The 12,984-nt window shown below is 40.4% G+C and overlaps 1 protein-coding gene across 3 annotated transcripts; it reads left to right on the top strand.

The window, feature by feature from the left end:
* Positions 1-3,341: 3,341 nt before the first annotated feature.
* prdm2a (PR domain containing 2, with ZNF domain a) lies at positions 3,342-12,645 on the top strand. 3 transcript variants are annotated; one of them, XM_084366039.1, is made up of 4 exons: positions 3,342-3,428; positions 5,271-5,339; positions 6,096-10,396; positions 10,671-12,645. In XM_084366039.1, the coding sequence occupies exon 3, from the start codon at positions 6,165-6,167 to the stop codon at positions 10,362-10,364; it is 4,200 nt and encodes a 1,399-aa protein (XP_084222165.1). In that variant the 5' UTR covers positions 3,342-3,428; positions 5,271-5,339; positions 6,096-6,164; the 3' UTR covers positions 10,365-10,396; positions 10,671-12,645. The 3 variants fall into 3 exon arrangements, with proteins under 3 accessions (XP_084222165.1, XP_084222164.1, XP_084222166.1); XM_084366038.1 differs by lacking the exon at positions 3,342-3,428 and adding an exon at positions 3,471-3,816; XM_084366040.1 differs by lacking the exon at positions 3,342-3,428 and adding an exon at positions 3,471-3,816 and having other exon boundaries at positions 5,274-5,339.
* Positions 12,646-12,984: the final 339 nt, after the last annotated feature.

Raw genomic sequence — 12,984 nt, forward strand, 5'->3', positions numbered from 1 at the left:
TAGTCTGTATGCATAAATGGTAAGTCTCATTACAGCTGGCAGTGATGCAATATAATCACCTGGAGAGAAACAGGAAATTAATCATATAAAAAGGGGGGGAAGTACATTCTCACAAAAGCTTACATATGAGACATCCCTGTTATATTCTCTTAAATGTCAGCTGCCTTTTGAAAAGATGTACTATCTATATTTAACCATGATGCAACAGAGTACAATTTCTGATAAACCTGTAGGGGAGACAAGGGATGGCTGTGACACGTTTTGTTTCTAACTACTCCGACTATATCACAGAATTTATCAACTGAAGCCAATGTTTGTTTACAATAACTTCTGGGTAGAAAAAACTCTGCATCATGCACGAGCTTACATACAATTTAATTGTTTTTTTTCCATGATATTATTTTAGTGTTTCCATCGCATTCATCTAAAATGCATGTTTGAAGCTTTTTATCTCATTAATAGCAACACTTTCACTTTCAACTTTAAATTGGAGACCTAATTTACCTGTTGGGCCACAGATTGAAGAAAATTAAAGCTTGAGGTTAATTGAAAACTAGCAGTTGATCTGAGTTGTCACTGTTGGATAGATATCAAAGACCTGGCAAACCAACACAGTGCATCAAATAAACACAGCAGAAACATCAGATAGGTTGGATTATTGTGATTGAAGGTGCAATATGTAAGAATTTACCACCTGTCAAAGGTCACTCCAAACAAATAGGTGGCAACACATCCAAAATAAAAGAGTTTCCTGATTTCACATATCCCCTCAATACTAATAGATCGCTAGATGTCAACCTGGAAGAGGCTGTTGTTGGTGACACGATGTTATAGTAATTTGGTCGATACTAAGAGTTCCACTGTTACAACCTGCCCCGATACAGGGGTAAGTCGCAACACAACCTGGGGTTACTTATGTCATTATGTCAAGAAATAAAAATTGTTACCAAACCACAAAGTATAGATGTTTATAGTGCCTGAGAACCAATCAGGACATGCCCATGACTTGTAACCTCGTGTTTGAGGTTGTACTTCACCGTAAATTGATATGCAAACTTCCTGACCCAAAGGAAAGTAAAAATAGTGCCTGATTACACACTGATGCCTACACTGGTAACTGATTACTTAGGTTTGCCTTGTTGACCTGCTACCGGTCAGATGCTCTTCACTACTTCACATGGAGTGAGTCCAGAATAAGTCTGCTGCCTCACCAGTCAAGATATCTGCTTGCTGCACATTGAAGACCGTTTGCCATGATAGCCCACAAGCAACAGTTCTTATTGTCTTTTCCAGCCTGACCTCATCTGATGCAGAAGCACACCACTATCAGTTTTTATCCCTGTCAGCCATTGCTTAGCCAGCTGTAGCATCATGGTTTAAAACTGGCATAGATGAGATGCCTTGCATTTCACCCAACAGGCTGTTCAGTAAAACAAGTACAAAATTCTAACTCCAGCAGTATCAGTTTGAATCAAAATATATACGTAATTTCTCAGCTGAAAGTGTGTTTTGCATCAAAAATGTGCATACTCAATATTAAATTGCTTTCAGTTTAAGCAAAAGTCAGTCCTACTGTATGACAGACTTTGACTGCTTAGCCATGTGTGTAACACGGCTTCCAGGCGGTCAGCACCTGCTTATACGATGATTTGACGTATGTGTCTGACCAGCAGACCCAATTGTGAGCTGCTCGTCATAATTCCACAGCTGCAATTGCCATCAACAGTGAACGACATCCTGGAGCCTTGGGCATGTCCAGAGTGAGTCGCTATGACGAGTTATAAATAAACATAATCATGGTCAACTTGCCACTACATTAACTCTGCGTGAGAATCTTACACCATCTGACAACACATTTTGTTCCTCAAGAGCTCATCGCATAGCACTATGAAAGCAAATGTACTGTAAAGTTTGGGTTGAATCTAAAATACAGAGAGAGGGAAAAGCCTGAGCAGACAGAGGCCTGTTGTTTATGATCTTTCATTATAGCTCACTGGAAGGCTGGCATGTAGTTTGATAGTGAAACACCACTCAGCCTACATACCATGCATGTGCCATGAGAACACCACCCATGTGCAGCGCAATGTCACAGATGTATATGTGGGATCTGGTGAACTCCTACATGTCCTCTCAAAGAATGTCTTTTACTCTGGTATGATTCTGGAGGTGGAAATACGGCCATGTGAAACCAGCGGGTAGCTTTCTATCAGTGTAGGTGTGAGCTTTATATGAGATTGTGCCTTGTGATTCAATTGACAATTGTTGGGGGAAAACAGAGAACTGGTCAGGGGGAGAGAACACATACTGGAGCACATCATAAATCCTCGTTCTGTCTGCTCAGTTTGGCTTCTGTTTTCTCAACAGCTGTGAAACAGACATGACAATGGGGATTCAGGATATTGACATATGGCTTCGCTATAACATCAGAATTAAAATTTCCATTGAACTTGAACACGTGTGCAAGATGAAATTACTTTCAAGGAAAAAGCGTGTGCATGTATGTAGATTGAAATAAAATGGCCTTCGGTTATCTTGACTTTTAAGTAACTTCTTCTGTGGAGAGGTTTACAATATAGTGATCATATAGTGAAAATAATCTCAATTCTACTACAATGCTACAATTGACAATATAGTTAAACCATTAATATTGTAAGACAGTAATATTACACATTTTTAACTGTATATTTCAGGTAAACAACACAGCAAAGCTTTTCCCTCCTTCTATCTGCTATCTTTATCATCTTTTCTTTATGATATAGCACCCTCTACAGGCCAGATTAATACACTGCAAGGACAGAGTCTGTTCAGAAATTAAACATGATTTATGGTTGAGTTCTTACAAAATTCAAGAATTTAAATTTAAATAAATTATTTTATTATTATTATTAAAATGTATTTATTTTCGCATATTTGAGAACTCAAATGCATTTTTGAGAATGCAAAGTTGTAGGTAACCAAAGTTAAACACTCATAAGTAAAATTGTCACCATGTAACCGACAGGTAAAAGAAGGTTACTGTTTCAGTTTGGAGCTCGTTCTGTTTTTTCACACACACAAAAATAAAAATTGAAATAATAAAAACAAGTTAGCTGGAGACAGCATGAATATTTGTAATTTCTTTGATGCATGACTGTGATATCACAGCATGCAGCATAACATTATCATGAAACAGTTTGTACAGACTGTCAATGATGCTTCTCATTTCAGTCTGAGGTGACTGCTTCTTCTGCTGTGATGTTTTTTTTTCTTCTTCTTCTTCTTCCAGCGCTTCAACAAACCTGTTGCTGATTGGTCCGAATTTCACATCCACATTCTCTGACCAATCACAACGCCAGAACCTTGTAGGTGCATTAGGGAAGAAAAACACACAACTGTCTACAACCTGCTCAAGAGGAATAATTCAACCCGTTGCCTGGCTGCCAACAGAAGTATGTATGAAAGTGTAACGAGCACTTTTGTAGCCTATCACAGTTAGTGTCCGTAACGGTCGTGTCGAACATTCTATCCTAAATATAGCCAGGGCTTGTGAGCTAGCAGTGCGGCTAGCTGTACATCGTTAATGCTTTAATGGCGATAACAGCTGATTCTTTTCCACACTTGCTATGTGAAGCCTTGTCTCAGGACCTTGGCGGGTGTGGGGATTTAATTTCCAAGTGTCTTCCCTGTGTCTGGAGGGTAGTGGTGGGGCTATTTTAGAGAAGCCACTTGACCTTTCTGTGGACGAGCTAGCAGCCTCTGTAGCAAAACAGTGAAGTGACGACGTGTTGTGTGACCAGCCAGCAATGGTGCAAGGACGGGGGAGCGTCACCAAACCAGGTGAAGCAGATGCGTGTGAACGCACACCAAAGCTAATCCGACTTGTAATGATAATATAAAATATAGATGGATTCTTGCTATAAATATATAATTTGTGTGTTATAAGTGTCAAATAAGCCTGTTGCAGTGCAGATGGATGGAAATAGAAGTTGAATATTACGAGACTGGCTCAAATAATTCAGTATGTAGGCCCTTGAATGGTGGTGGAACACTTTTCGGTTCTGCAAACATGATATCGTGACTGATTCAGATTTATCTGTGCGACAGGGGCACACCACAGGACTGTATTAAAATACCTGCACGTGTATCAATATAAGATATAAGGTCTGTGTTGACATTTCTGAAAATTGCCTGTAACGGACTCATTAGGCGGATAAGTGAATAAAATCAATTGTGCACAACGAGAAAGCTGATAAATTATCAATAAACACTGAAATGAAACCGATAGTGATGTTGCAAGTGCTCGTGCAGTCGTGATGAGCAGGTGGAAGATCACGACAGATCAGCCACACATCATGAGCCTGCCATTTTGTCCCACCAAGCAGTAGATGAATCTTAAAATGCACCAAACTTCTTTCTTCTTTTTACAAGTCTTACAGTAATATCTGAAAGGCAGCTATGACATCTAGACGATAATAGCTGTGTGGCAGTTACCAGATGTGAATGTATGTAATCTGTGTAGGGTAGATAAGGTAGAGCATGGGGGCAGATTAGCTGTATTTTGGGACTGTTCTCAGGCGACTAATGGTTAAAAAGAAAACACTTGCCTGTAGAGTATGGCTGCAGCCAATGTTTATTTTCATTATTTGTTAATCTATCAAATACTTTCAGGATTAATGGTTTAATTGTTTATTTATAAAATGTCAAAAAATTACAAAAGAGTCTGAAGTGACGTCTTCAAATTGCTTCTTTTGTGCAAAACCCATTGACTCTTCATTTACTACCATAAATGACAAAGAAAAGCAACTAATCCTTACATTTAAGGAGGTGGAACCAGAAAATATTTGACATTTTTGTTTACAAAGTGACTGAAGCAATTAATTATCAAATAATCAAAGTAGTTGGGGACTAACTTTCCTTCAATCGACTTATCACTGCAGCTCTACTGTAGAGAACATTGAGTGTTACAAAGTGCGAGTTCATTAGCTCATGCTGTGTTTTCTGGTTCATAATGTAACCTTGATATAATTGAGGGATATCAGCATAAGTTAACGAGTCAGGACTGGAGGCTTATTCAGCAGCCAAATGACCAAAGAGATAGGCTGAAGTATGCTGTGATCAACAACTCCCACACCACAGCTGTTCACACTGATCACTTTGTGTTTCTTATTATTCAGTAGTTCGAGCTTAAGTGCAATGCTTCGTTATATTATTATGTGTCATGTTAAATTATGGAAATGGTTTCATTCTTTTTCTTTTTAACGTGTTCTTTGCGATTTTCTTTCTTCTTCCAGCAGAAAGAAAAGCCTGGGTTCATCTGTCCAACAAAACATGCTTTTTACTCTTCATTGACCATTAAAATGGTAAGATGGTGCGTTAACAATTCTATGTATTATTTTACTTTAATGTTGACTCCTTGTTTCTGTCTTTAAATGTATAGGAAACAGACGGTCGTCATGGCTGATTATCATGGCTAAGATTATGAAATTAATACAATGTGTTATTATAAGAAGGATTTAGACAATATAATCATCATCAACAGTGTACAATGTAATACTTTTCTCATACAATTGCAATACATTTATACAAATAAAAGGAACTATTGCTCGTAATAATAAAACTTTATAATAATTAGTATTACTAATTAATGAGTGAATTGCAGCTCAAAGTGCTTTACGTAATAGGAGGCATCTGGGAAAGTGATTTCATAGTATGTATCATAACTGTTGCAGCCACTCCCTATTTAAGATGGCTACTCTTTTTATCAAATTATTTGTCTGGTCTAGTGCCAAAACATCGCAAATAAATGTAGTTTGGCAAGTTCAACAGTGTGCAGGAGTTTGCTTGCAAGAATTTCAACATGACATATCCACAGTAAAAGGATTTTCAACCTTTTTGCCAGAAGAGTGCCTTAGAACTTTATTTTTTTCTCTAAATATTCATTTGATAAAGCAGACTTCAATGATCCAAACTCACAGCACTTAAACGTTTGTGTTTGTATGAATGATTAGACTGCACAATTGTTTAAAAAAAAAAAGATTAAATTCAGTCAGTCCTTACTTGGCACTTAGGCTATATTATGCCGCTAATTGACAATATCACCTTGATCTTTTCAATAGGTGTGATAGCTGTCAAAAGTCCGGTGTGACAGACTTCCTCCAGAGAACTGGATACAACCTACACAGAAGATGGAGGACTCTCCTCATTTGTACATCTCTGAACTTGGAGACAATGAGGATATGGAGGAGGGGGAGGATGAGGTCATTTATGAGGAGGAAATTGACATGACACCAGACATGATTCAGTCGCTGTACCCAGATCTTAATAAACATCCCAATCAGGATACTGAGAGAGACTGGGACTCTTTTCCCTGTCAGCACTGTGAGAGACATTTTACCAGCAAACAAGGCTTGGAACGACACATGCACATCCACGCTTTGGCGAACAGCGAGGCACACGCATGCAAAAGCAATAAGAGCAACGTGTCTTTTGGTTCAAATCTAGGTCAGCATGAGAAGATGAAGTGTCTAGATTCAGAGGGCTCAGTCATGCAGCTTCACACATCATCCCCCGCTAACTCTAATACTCCCATTCTGTCTGCTGGAGAGCATACTGCTCAGCCAGACAAAGAGGGAGTGTCAGATGGCCATCACGCTTGCAAGTACTGTGAAAAGATATTCACTACACATATCAACAAGCGACGGCATGAGCGCAGGATCCACGAGCAGCACCCGCAACTCACACATGTCATCAAATCCCAGGATGAACATCCTCAGAGGATAGTCAGTGAGACATCTCAACACAAAACAGAGCTTGGTGACAGTGCAGCACCCTCGGCTGTCCTGGAGAATGAAGGGGAGCACACAGAACAATACATGCTAGATGTCTCTAGCAATATTTCAGAGAACCTCAGCTTTTACATTGATGGAAAGATAGTGTCAACAAGCACAGTCAGTAGCTGTGAAGCAGCTGAAGTTCATTCTGGGTCTTCGACTTTAGTGAGACTGGATTCCCTGATTCTAGACCCTGCCCAGATCAGCCAGGTTCTAAATACAGACTCAGTTGCAGGAAAAGAGATACCTGGTCAACCATTGGCCAAGAGAAGAACTGCAACACCACCTCTTTTACCACAAATTAAAACTGAACTGGAGTCTGAGGTGGTTGTGTCTTCATCCTCCTCGTCACTCTTATCTTCTTTGATAGAGAATCTACTTCCTCAGAACACAGAGTCTACCATTGTGCAGAAGGAAAGAACAGTGTTTCTGTCACCCAAGCTTAAGCAGCTCCTGGAGAAGCAGGATGGCCTTAAACCTACACTCGCCCTCATCACAGATGGTCAGAAGCCTTGTTCACCTGTCTCTCTCTCAGTCCTGCCCACTGGAACAGGGAGGTTTAAAAGAAGGACTGGATCTCCACCAAGCTCCCCACAACATAACCCAGCATCTAATGAGGAAACGCCAATGCTAAATACAGCAGACAGTGATGCTGTAAGTACAGGACAAATGGAAACCCAACATAGTTCCTCACCTGTGCACCAAACAGGCAATGAAAAGGATGACACAATTCCATCTGTAGAGGATCCAGTGAGACCTGTTTCGACAGAGAGCTGGCCCCCCATGACTGGTGGTAATTCCTGTAATCAGCAACCACTAGATCTTTCGAATACAGTCAAAAGAAATGAAGATGTAGCTGTAGATGAAGCCGCGCTGGATTTGAGTTTGCAAAAAAAGAGCCTTGGGGAAACTGAACTAACATTAAACTTAGTTTCACAGGCAGCTTTGAATGAAGGAAAATCAAACACATGCTTATTGGAGAATGCCTTAGTGAATATTGGAGAGCAGAATATAAGCCTCGGGAATCCGGAGACCCCTTTAGTTGACTTTACCATAGTTACAGGTGCAGATATGATGACCCCAGTGGACCCTGTTGCAGAAGGACTTGTTTATGGACTTGCCCTACCTCCCAATTCTCTGACTCCATCATCCACCTCCCTCACTCCTGTCACCTTGCAGCCAGCTTCACCATGCACTATAGCTTTTGCTTCCCGAGCCTCACACACCATGCTCCCTACTACTCCTTCATTAATCACAGTTTTGGCACAGCCACCCATTTCTAACCCTTCAAGCCAACCAATCCAGGTATTAGCTCCAAACATATCTCCTGAGCCCTTAGTAATCTGCACGGAAAATGCATTAAATTCCTCAAAGTGTGATTTAACTACTGCATTTGCCGCTTCAAATTCTGCAAACCTTGTCACTCTCTCCCAATCCCTTGACCCGACTCTAAGTCTACCTGGTCACGTGTTTCTCACTGATCAAATAGCTCTCAACCCACCCATGGTTGAGCCCACTTCTGTGTCAGAAGTGCCATTCGCACCCACTGTAACTTTAAATGACTCCCTCATCAACTCTTACAACATTACCAGCAACACAGTGTTGATAGAGTGCACGATAGCTCTGGAAGCCCCGGGGAGTGTAGTCCCTGCTGCCATTACCTTACAAGAAAACACTGCTGAGCCTCCAGCACCTCCACAGATGGTTGTTAATCATATAGAACAGCAACAGATTGTATCTGTGCCCAACCCTCAAACTGTGGACCCCACTGTTCTTGTGTCCTCCATCGCAGAAACGGTAACTCTATCCACCACCACTTCAGTGATATCTGATTGTCCTGCTGTGGGTGAATTAAGTCCTGACCCAGAGCCTGATGTCGATGCAGAGCCACCCACCATGAAAGAGGAGGAAGCTGCTGACAGCACCGTTTCCATAGCCAAAATCTCATTGAAAACCTCACCTTCACCTGTGAAAGCTGAAGAGGACGAATTTTCAAACAACACAACAAGTGATGCAGAACTGCAGACGTTCACCAAGAATTTCATCTGCAATGTGTGTGATAAGCTTTTCCATTCAATGAAGGAACTAGGCGACCACGTAGGTGACCATGCTGATGAATGGCCCTACAAATGCGAGTTCTGCCTGCTGCTCTTTGGGAAACCGTCTGCCTTGCTCGAACATCGATCAAACCTTCACGGCGTGGGCAAGACCTATGTTTGCAGTGCATGTACAAAAGAATTTGTCTACCTTTGCAATCTGAAGCAGCATCAAGAAGAATTACATCCCGGCCAGCAGTGTACACACACCGAAGAAGAAAAGGGAAAACTAAGACCTCAGAACTACAACAACTCAACAAAAGTCAAGACGGAGCCCCCCGATGTGCCATCGGCGTCCAATGCTCCAGAGGAACCCGACAAACTGGTGAAAAAGGAAGAAGGTGAAGAAGATGTGGCTGCTGAAGAACTGTTTACAACAATTAAAATCTTGGCCTCAGATGGAGGCAAGATCAAAGGACCTGATGTTCGTCTTGGCATTAACCAACATTATCCAAGCTTTAAGCCACCTCCGTTTCCTTACCATAACAGATCGCCCGCTGGCTCAGTGGCTTCAGCCACAAACTTCACCACCCACAACATCCCACAAACCTTTAGTACGGCTATTCGGTGCACCAAGTGTGGAAAAAGCTTTGATAACATGCCAGAGCTTCACAAGCATATCCTGGCTTGTGCAAACGCCAGTGATAAAAGGCGATACACGCCCAAAAAGAATCCCATCCCACTACGCCATTTTGCAAAAACTCAATATAGAGTTCTGTCTACCACAAATTCTACTAATGGGATGAATAATTCAAACAGACCCAGCCAGTCAAACAGGTCGAAACCAAACCAAGAATCGCCAGTAAAGGTGAAGTTAAAGGTACTGAACAAAAGGAAGAAAAAGTTGGTTCAAAGGGTCATGCCACAGAGGAACAAATCAGTCCCTTCATCCAATAAAATCTCCACCGCACAGGTGGACGAGCGGCAGAAGATCTTTGTCTGCCCACACTGTAGCAGGGCATTCACAATGCGTCGCAGCAGAACCAAACACCTCGCACACTGCCCTAAGAAACCTAAAGAGGTGAAAAAACGTAAAGAGGGAGGAATCTCTGTGACAAAGGAAAATGATGGACACCTGCATAGAGGCGTTGAAGAGACACAACAAGCCTCACCGCCGCATAAAACTCGACTCCAGACTTCTGGCCCGGCAAAGAGGCCCGCCATCCTCCCAGTGCAAACTGTCTTTTCAAGCAAAAGAAGCAAAATAATCATAAAAGAGAGCATGCAGCCACAACAAGAGGCATCAACTCTGAATGAACTTCCCATTGTTCGCACTTTCAACCCCTCTATGCGTCAGTACAGCAGAGTGCAGCATAGCGTCAAAGGGATCCCCATTAAAATCACCATAGTGAAACCCCAACAGGCTGCGGCACAGAAGGACAAGCTGCCTCCCACCCAGAGCCGAGAGGAAACGAATGAATCCGTTAACAACAGCTCTGAGCAGAGTCCTACAGCTTGAGGTCTACGCAGCAGCTCACATGGGATCGTCAGGTAGTTAAAGTACATTTAAATTTATTTACAAAGTGATCACAAGCGCCATAAGATCATAAACAGTGTGACTGTGCAATTAAATTTTGCAGCCAATAATATATAAATGTGCACTGCCATCTTCTAAAAAAGAAACTAATATGATGTATAAAGATGAACGTTGAAATATTGAAACTTAAAATATTGAATCTTAAATGATAAGCATTAACGCAATACCCAGATGATAAGCAACCTCACGTCTTTATCTTTTTCAATTTGTGTTTTGTTCTGTTTTCAGGACCCTGCTGTGTGGAACATATACTGATCCTAAAGGGAGATGACTGCTAATCACACTGTAAACTCCATGTGCACCCCAGATTGCATCATACTGTACAATAAATGACTGAACTGAGGATAAAACAGACGACTGATGATCCTGCAGTGACTGGATGTGTTTCACTGAGTATTTGAATGCTTTTGTAGTAGCTTGAAAGTTTTGTAAATTTCTCCTCCATTTCGTAAACTTTTCTGTCGACGGCTTGGATTTGCACTTTGAAGTTAATCTGACTGCTACATGTCACAAATTGGAAAGGAAGTGGGAGGAATTGAGCTGGGAGGCTGCTCTCATTTCATACTTGGTGGGTTATTTAGAGAGGATGGCAGGTGGCAATCATCTTCAGCATGCATTTGCACTTTTCCTTATCTGTTGTCTGTGGCCTTTTGGTTTACTGCATGCTGTGAGCTCATGTGACGGCTACATTAATTTTGGATGGATTATGTTGATGCAATTAGGCCTTAAACACTGAATCTGATGCTGCTCTGTTGATCTGATCGACAGTAACCAGGCTATTTACACGGAAGACACATTAGATTGCTTTGAAACGCAAGACTAAAGAATCACAGAAACTAATACACTCAGTAGTGTAGTGTAACTTACAAATTATTAACAATATCAGCACTGTTGATTACTTTTAGGAAAGTCTGTTTTTTTGTTTTTTTTGGTGTGAATGTAATATTGGTAGATTTAATGCTACAGCCTTTGCAAATCCAAATTGTATATAATCTGGTTGGCCCAGTTGCTATGTGTTTGTATGAAAGTTTTGAGAATAATGCTCTTAATGTGCCATCAAATGTATATAATAGTACTAAATGTGGCATAGAGGTGATGAAGAACAAACATAGTTTGGTGTTTTCCACAGAAAGAATTTATTTTGGTGGCCACACAGATGGATCAAATTGTTTGTCTCTTCGAAAGTCTGTGTGAAGCTGCAGTTGAAAGTGCAGATTACTCAAAAAGAAACCATTTATGTGTGAGCTCATTTTTAAGAAGGGCTTCTCTACACAGCCTAATCTCCTAAGTTTATGGGCCACCACAAATACATTTCTAACTTGTGGGAATCACTGCAGTTTGATGTGTTTGCACTGCAATCACAAACAGAAGTGCTATATTCTGTACAGTTTGGAAGCATCAATAATAAGAGTTCAATTCCTAACGGCATTGACTGAGCCCCCTCCAGTGCTTGGCCTCCACTGCATTTCTTCTGAAATCCTGAAATATGCTTTCGTTTTTGTTTTTTTTATAGTGGTGTGTTTTTTTTCTCCATTTCAATGAATAGAAAGCCTCATATTAGAAGGACAGTCTATCTAGGTCTTTGTCATCTGTAGCATACAAGCGCTTTATCATTGCTTACAATCTGTATAACAGTTTATTGTGTGAAGTGTGTATAATGAAGTCTAACATGTACAGTATAAATCACAAACCGGAAATGTAAGATCATGGTGTAATTTATGCTGAAAAATCAGTTGTTTCATTTAAATTTTGGTAAGCTACTAGTTTGATGATCTAGTGCTATACAGGGTAGTTATTTCATTATTACTGAATTGAGTTTTATTAATTTGGGCAAACTAAAACTTGACAATGGCCTGTATCCGAGGGAGAGAAAGTGTAATGGTACTTCTACTTTACATTTTGCCTTTTTAATCCTCGCTGGTAATATTTCCCTCATCGACTCTGACTGCAATGTGTTGGATGTACAGGACCGTTTGGGAGACTGTTAGTTAACTGTGAAAAGTGCTTGTAGCATTTCGAAGTGTAAATTGAGTCATGTATATTTATTAATAATTTAAAAAATCACGTTATCAATCTCTAAACAGTTATTCTGTATGATTTGCACTAAAGGTTTTTTCAAGCGAGTATTCAAAAATAAATGGAGAATGTTAAGGTTATATGTGAAGTTTGTGTGGAATCTTCTTTATTAAACAAATCAAATTAATCCCATTACTGTTGGTACATTCTTTATATAAGTCACTGGATTTTTATATTGTATTTTTATTAACAGAATTTGACTTGAATTTTACATGTAGAATAGATTACATGTAGTCTACTGCAGCATGATCCTTTCCAGAAAGTACCGAAACATCCAGGTGGTGGCACACTTTCCTCACATTAACCACTGGAGCAGTGGATTCAGTAGAGTGGGGGATTTTGTGATACCACTGCGTCTCTTCTGCACTCCTACATTCTGTTTGAAAAATCAGTGTACAGTGACACGTGTTTTCATGCTATTTTTAAAGCATTCTCTCCTCCACCAGAATTTTAACATTTGGAGTCT

This window comes from Pagrus pagrus, assembly GCF_965226575.1.
Source record: "Pagrus pagrus genome assembly, chromosome: 11".
Taxonomy (NCBI): domain Eukaryota; kingdom Metazoa; phylum Chordata; class Actinopteri; order Spariformes; family Sparidae; genus Pagrus; species Pagrus pagrus.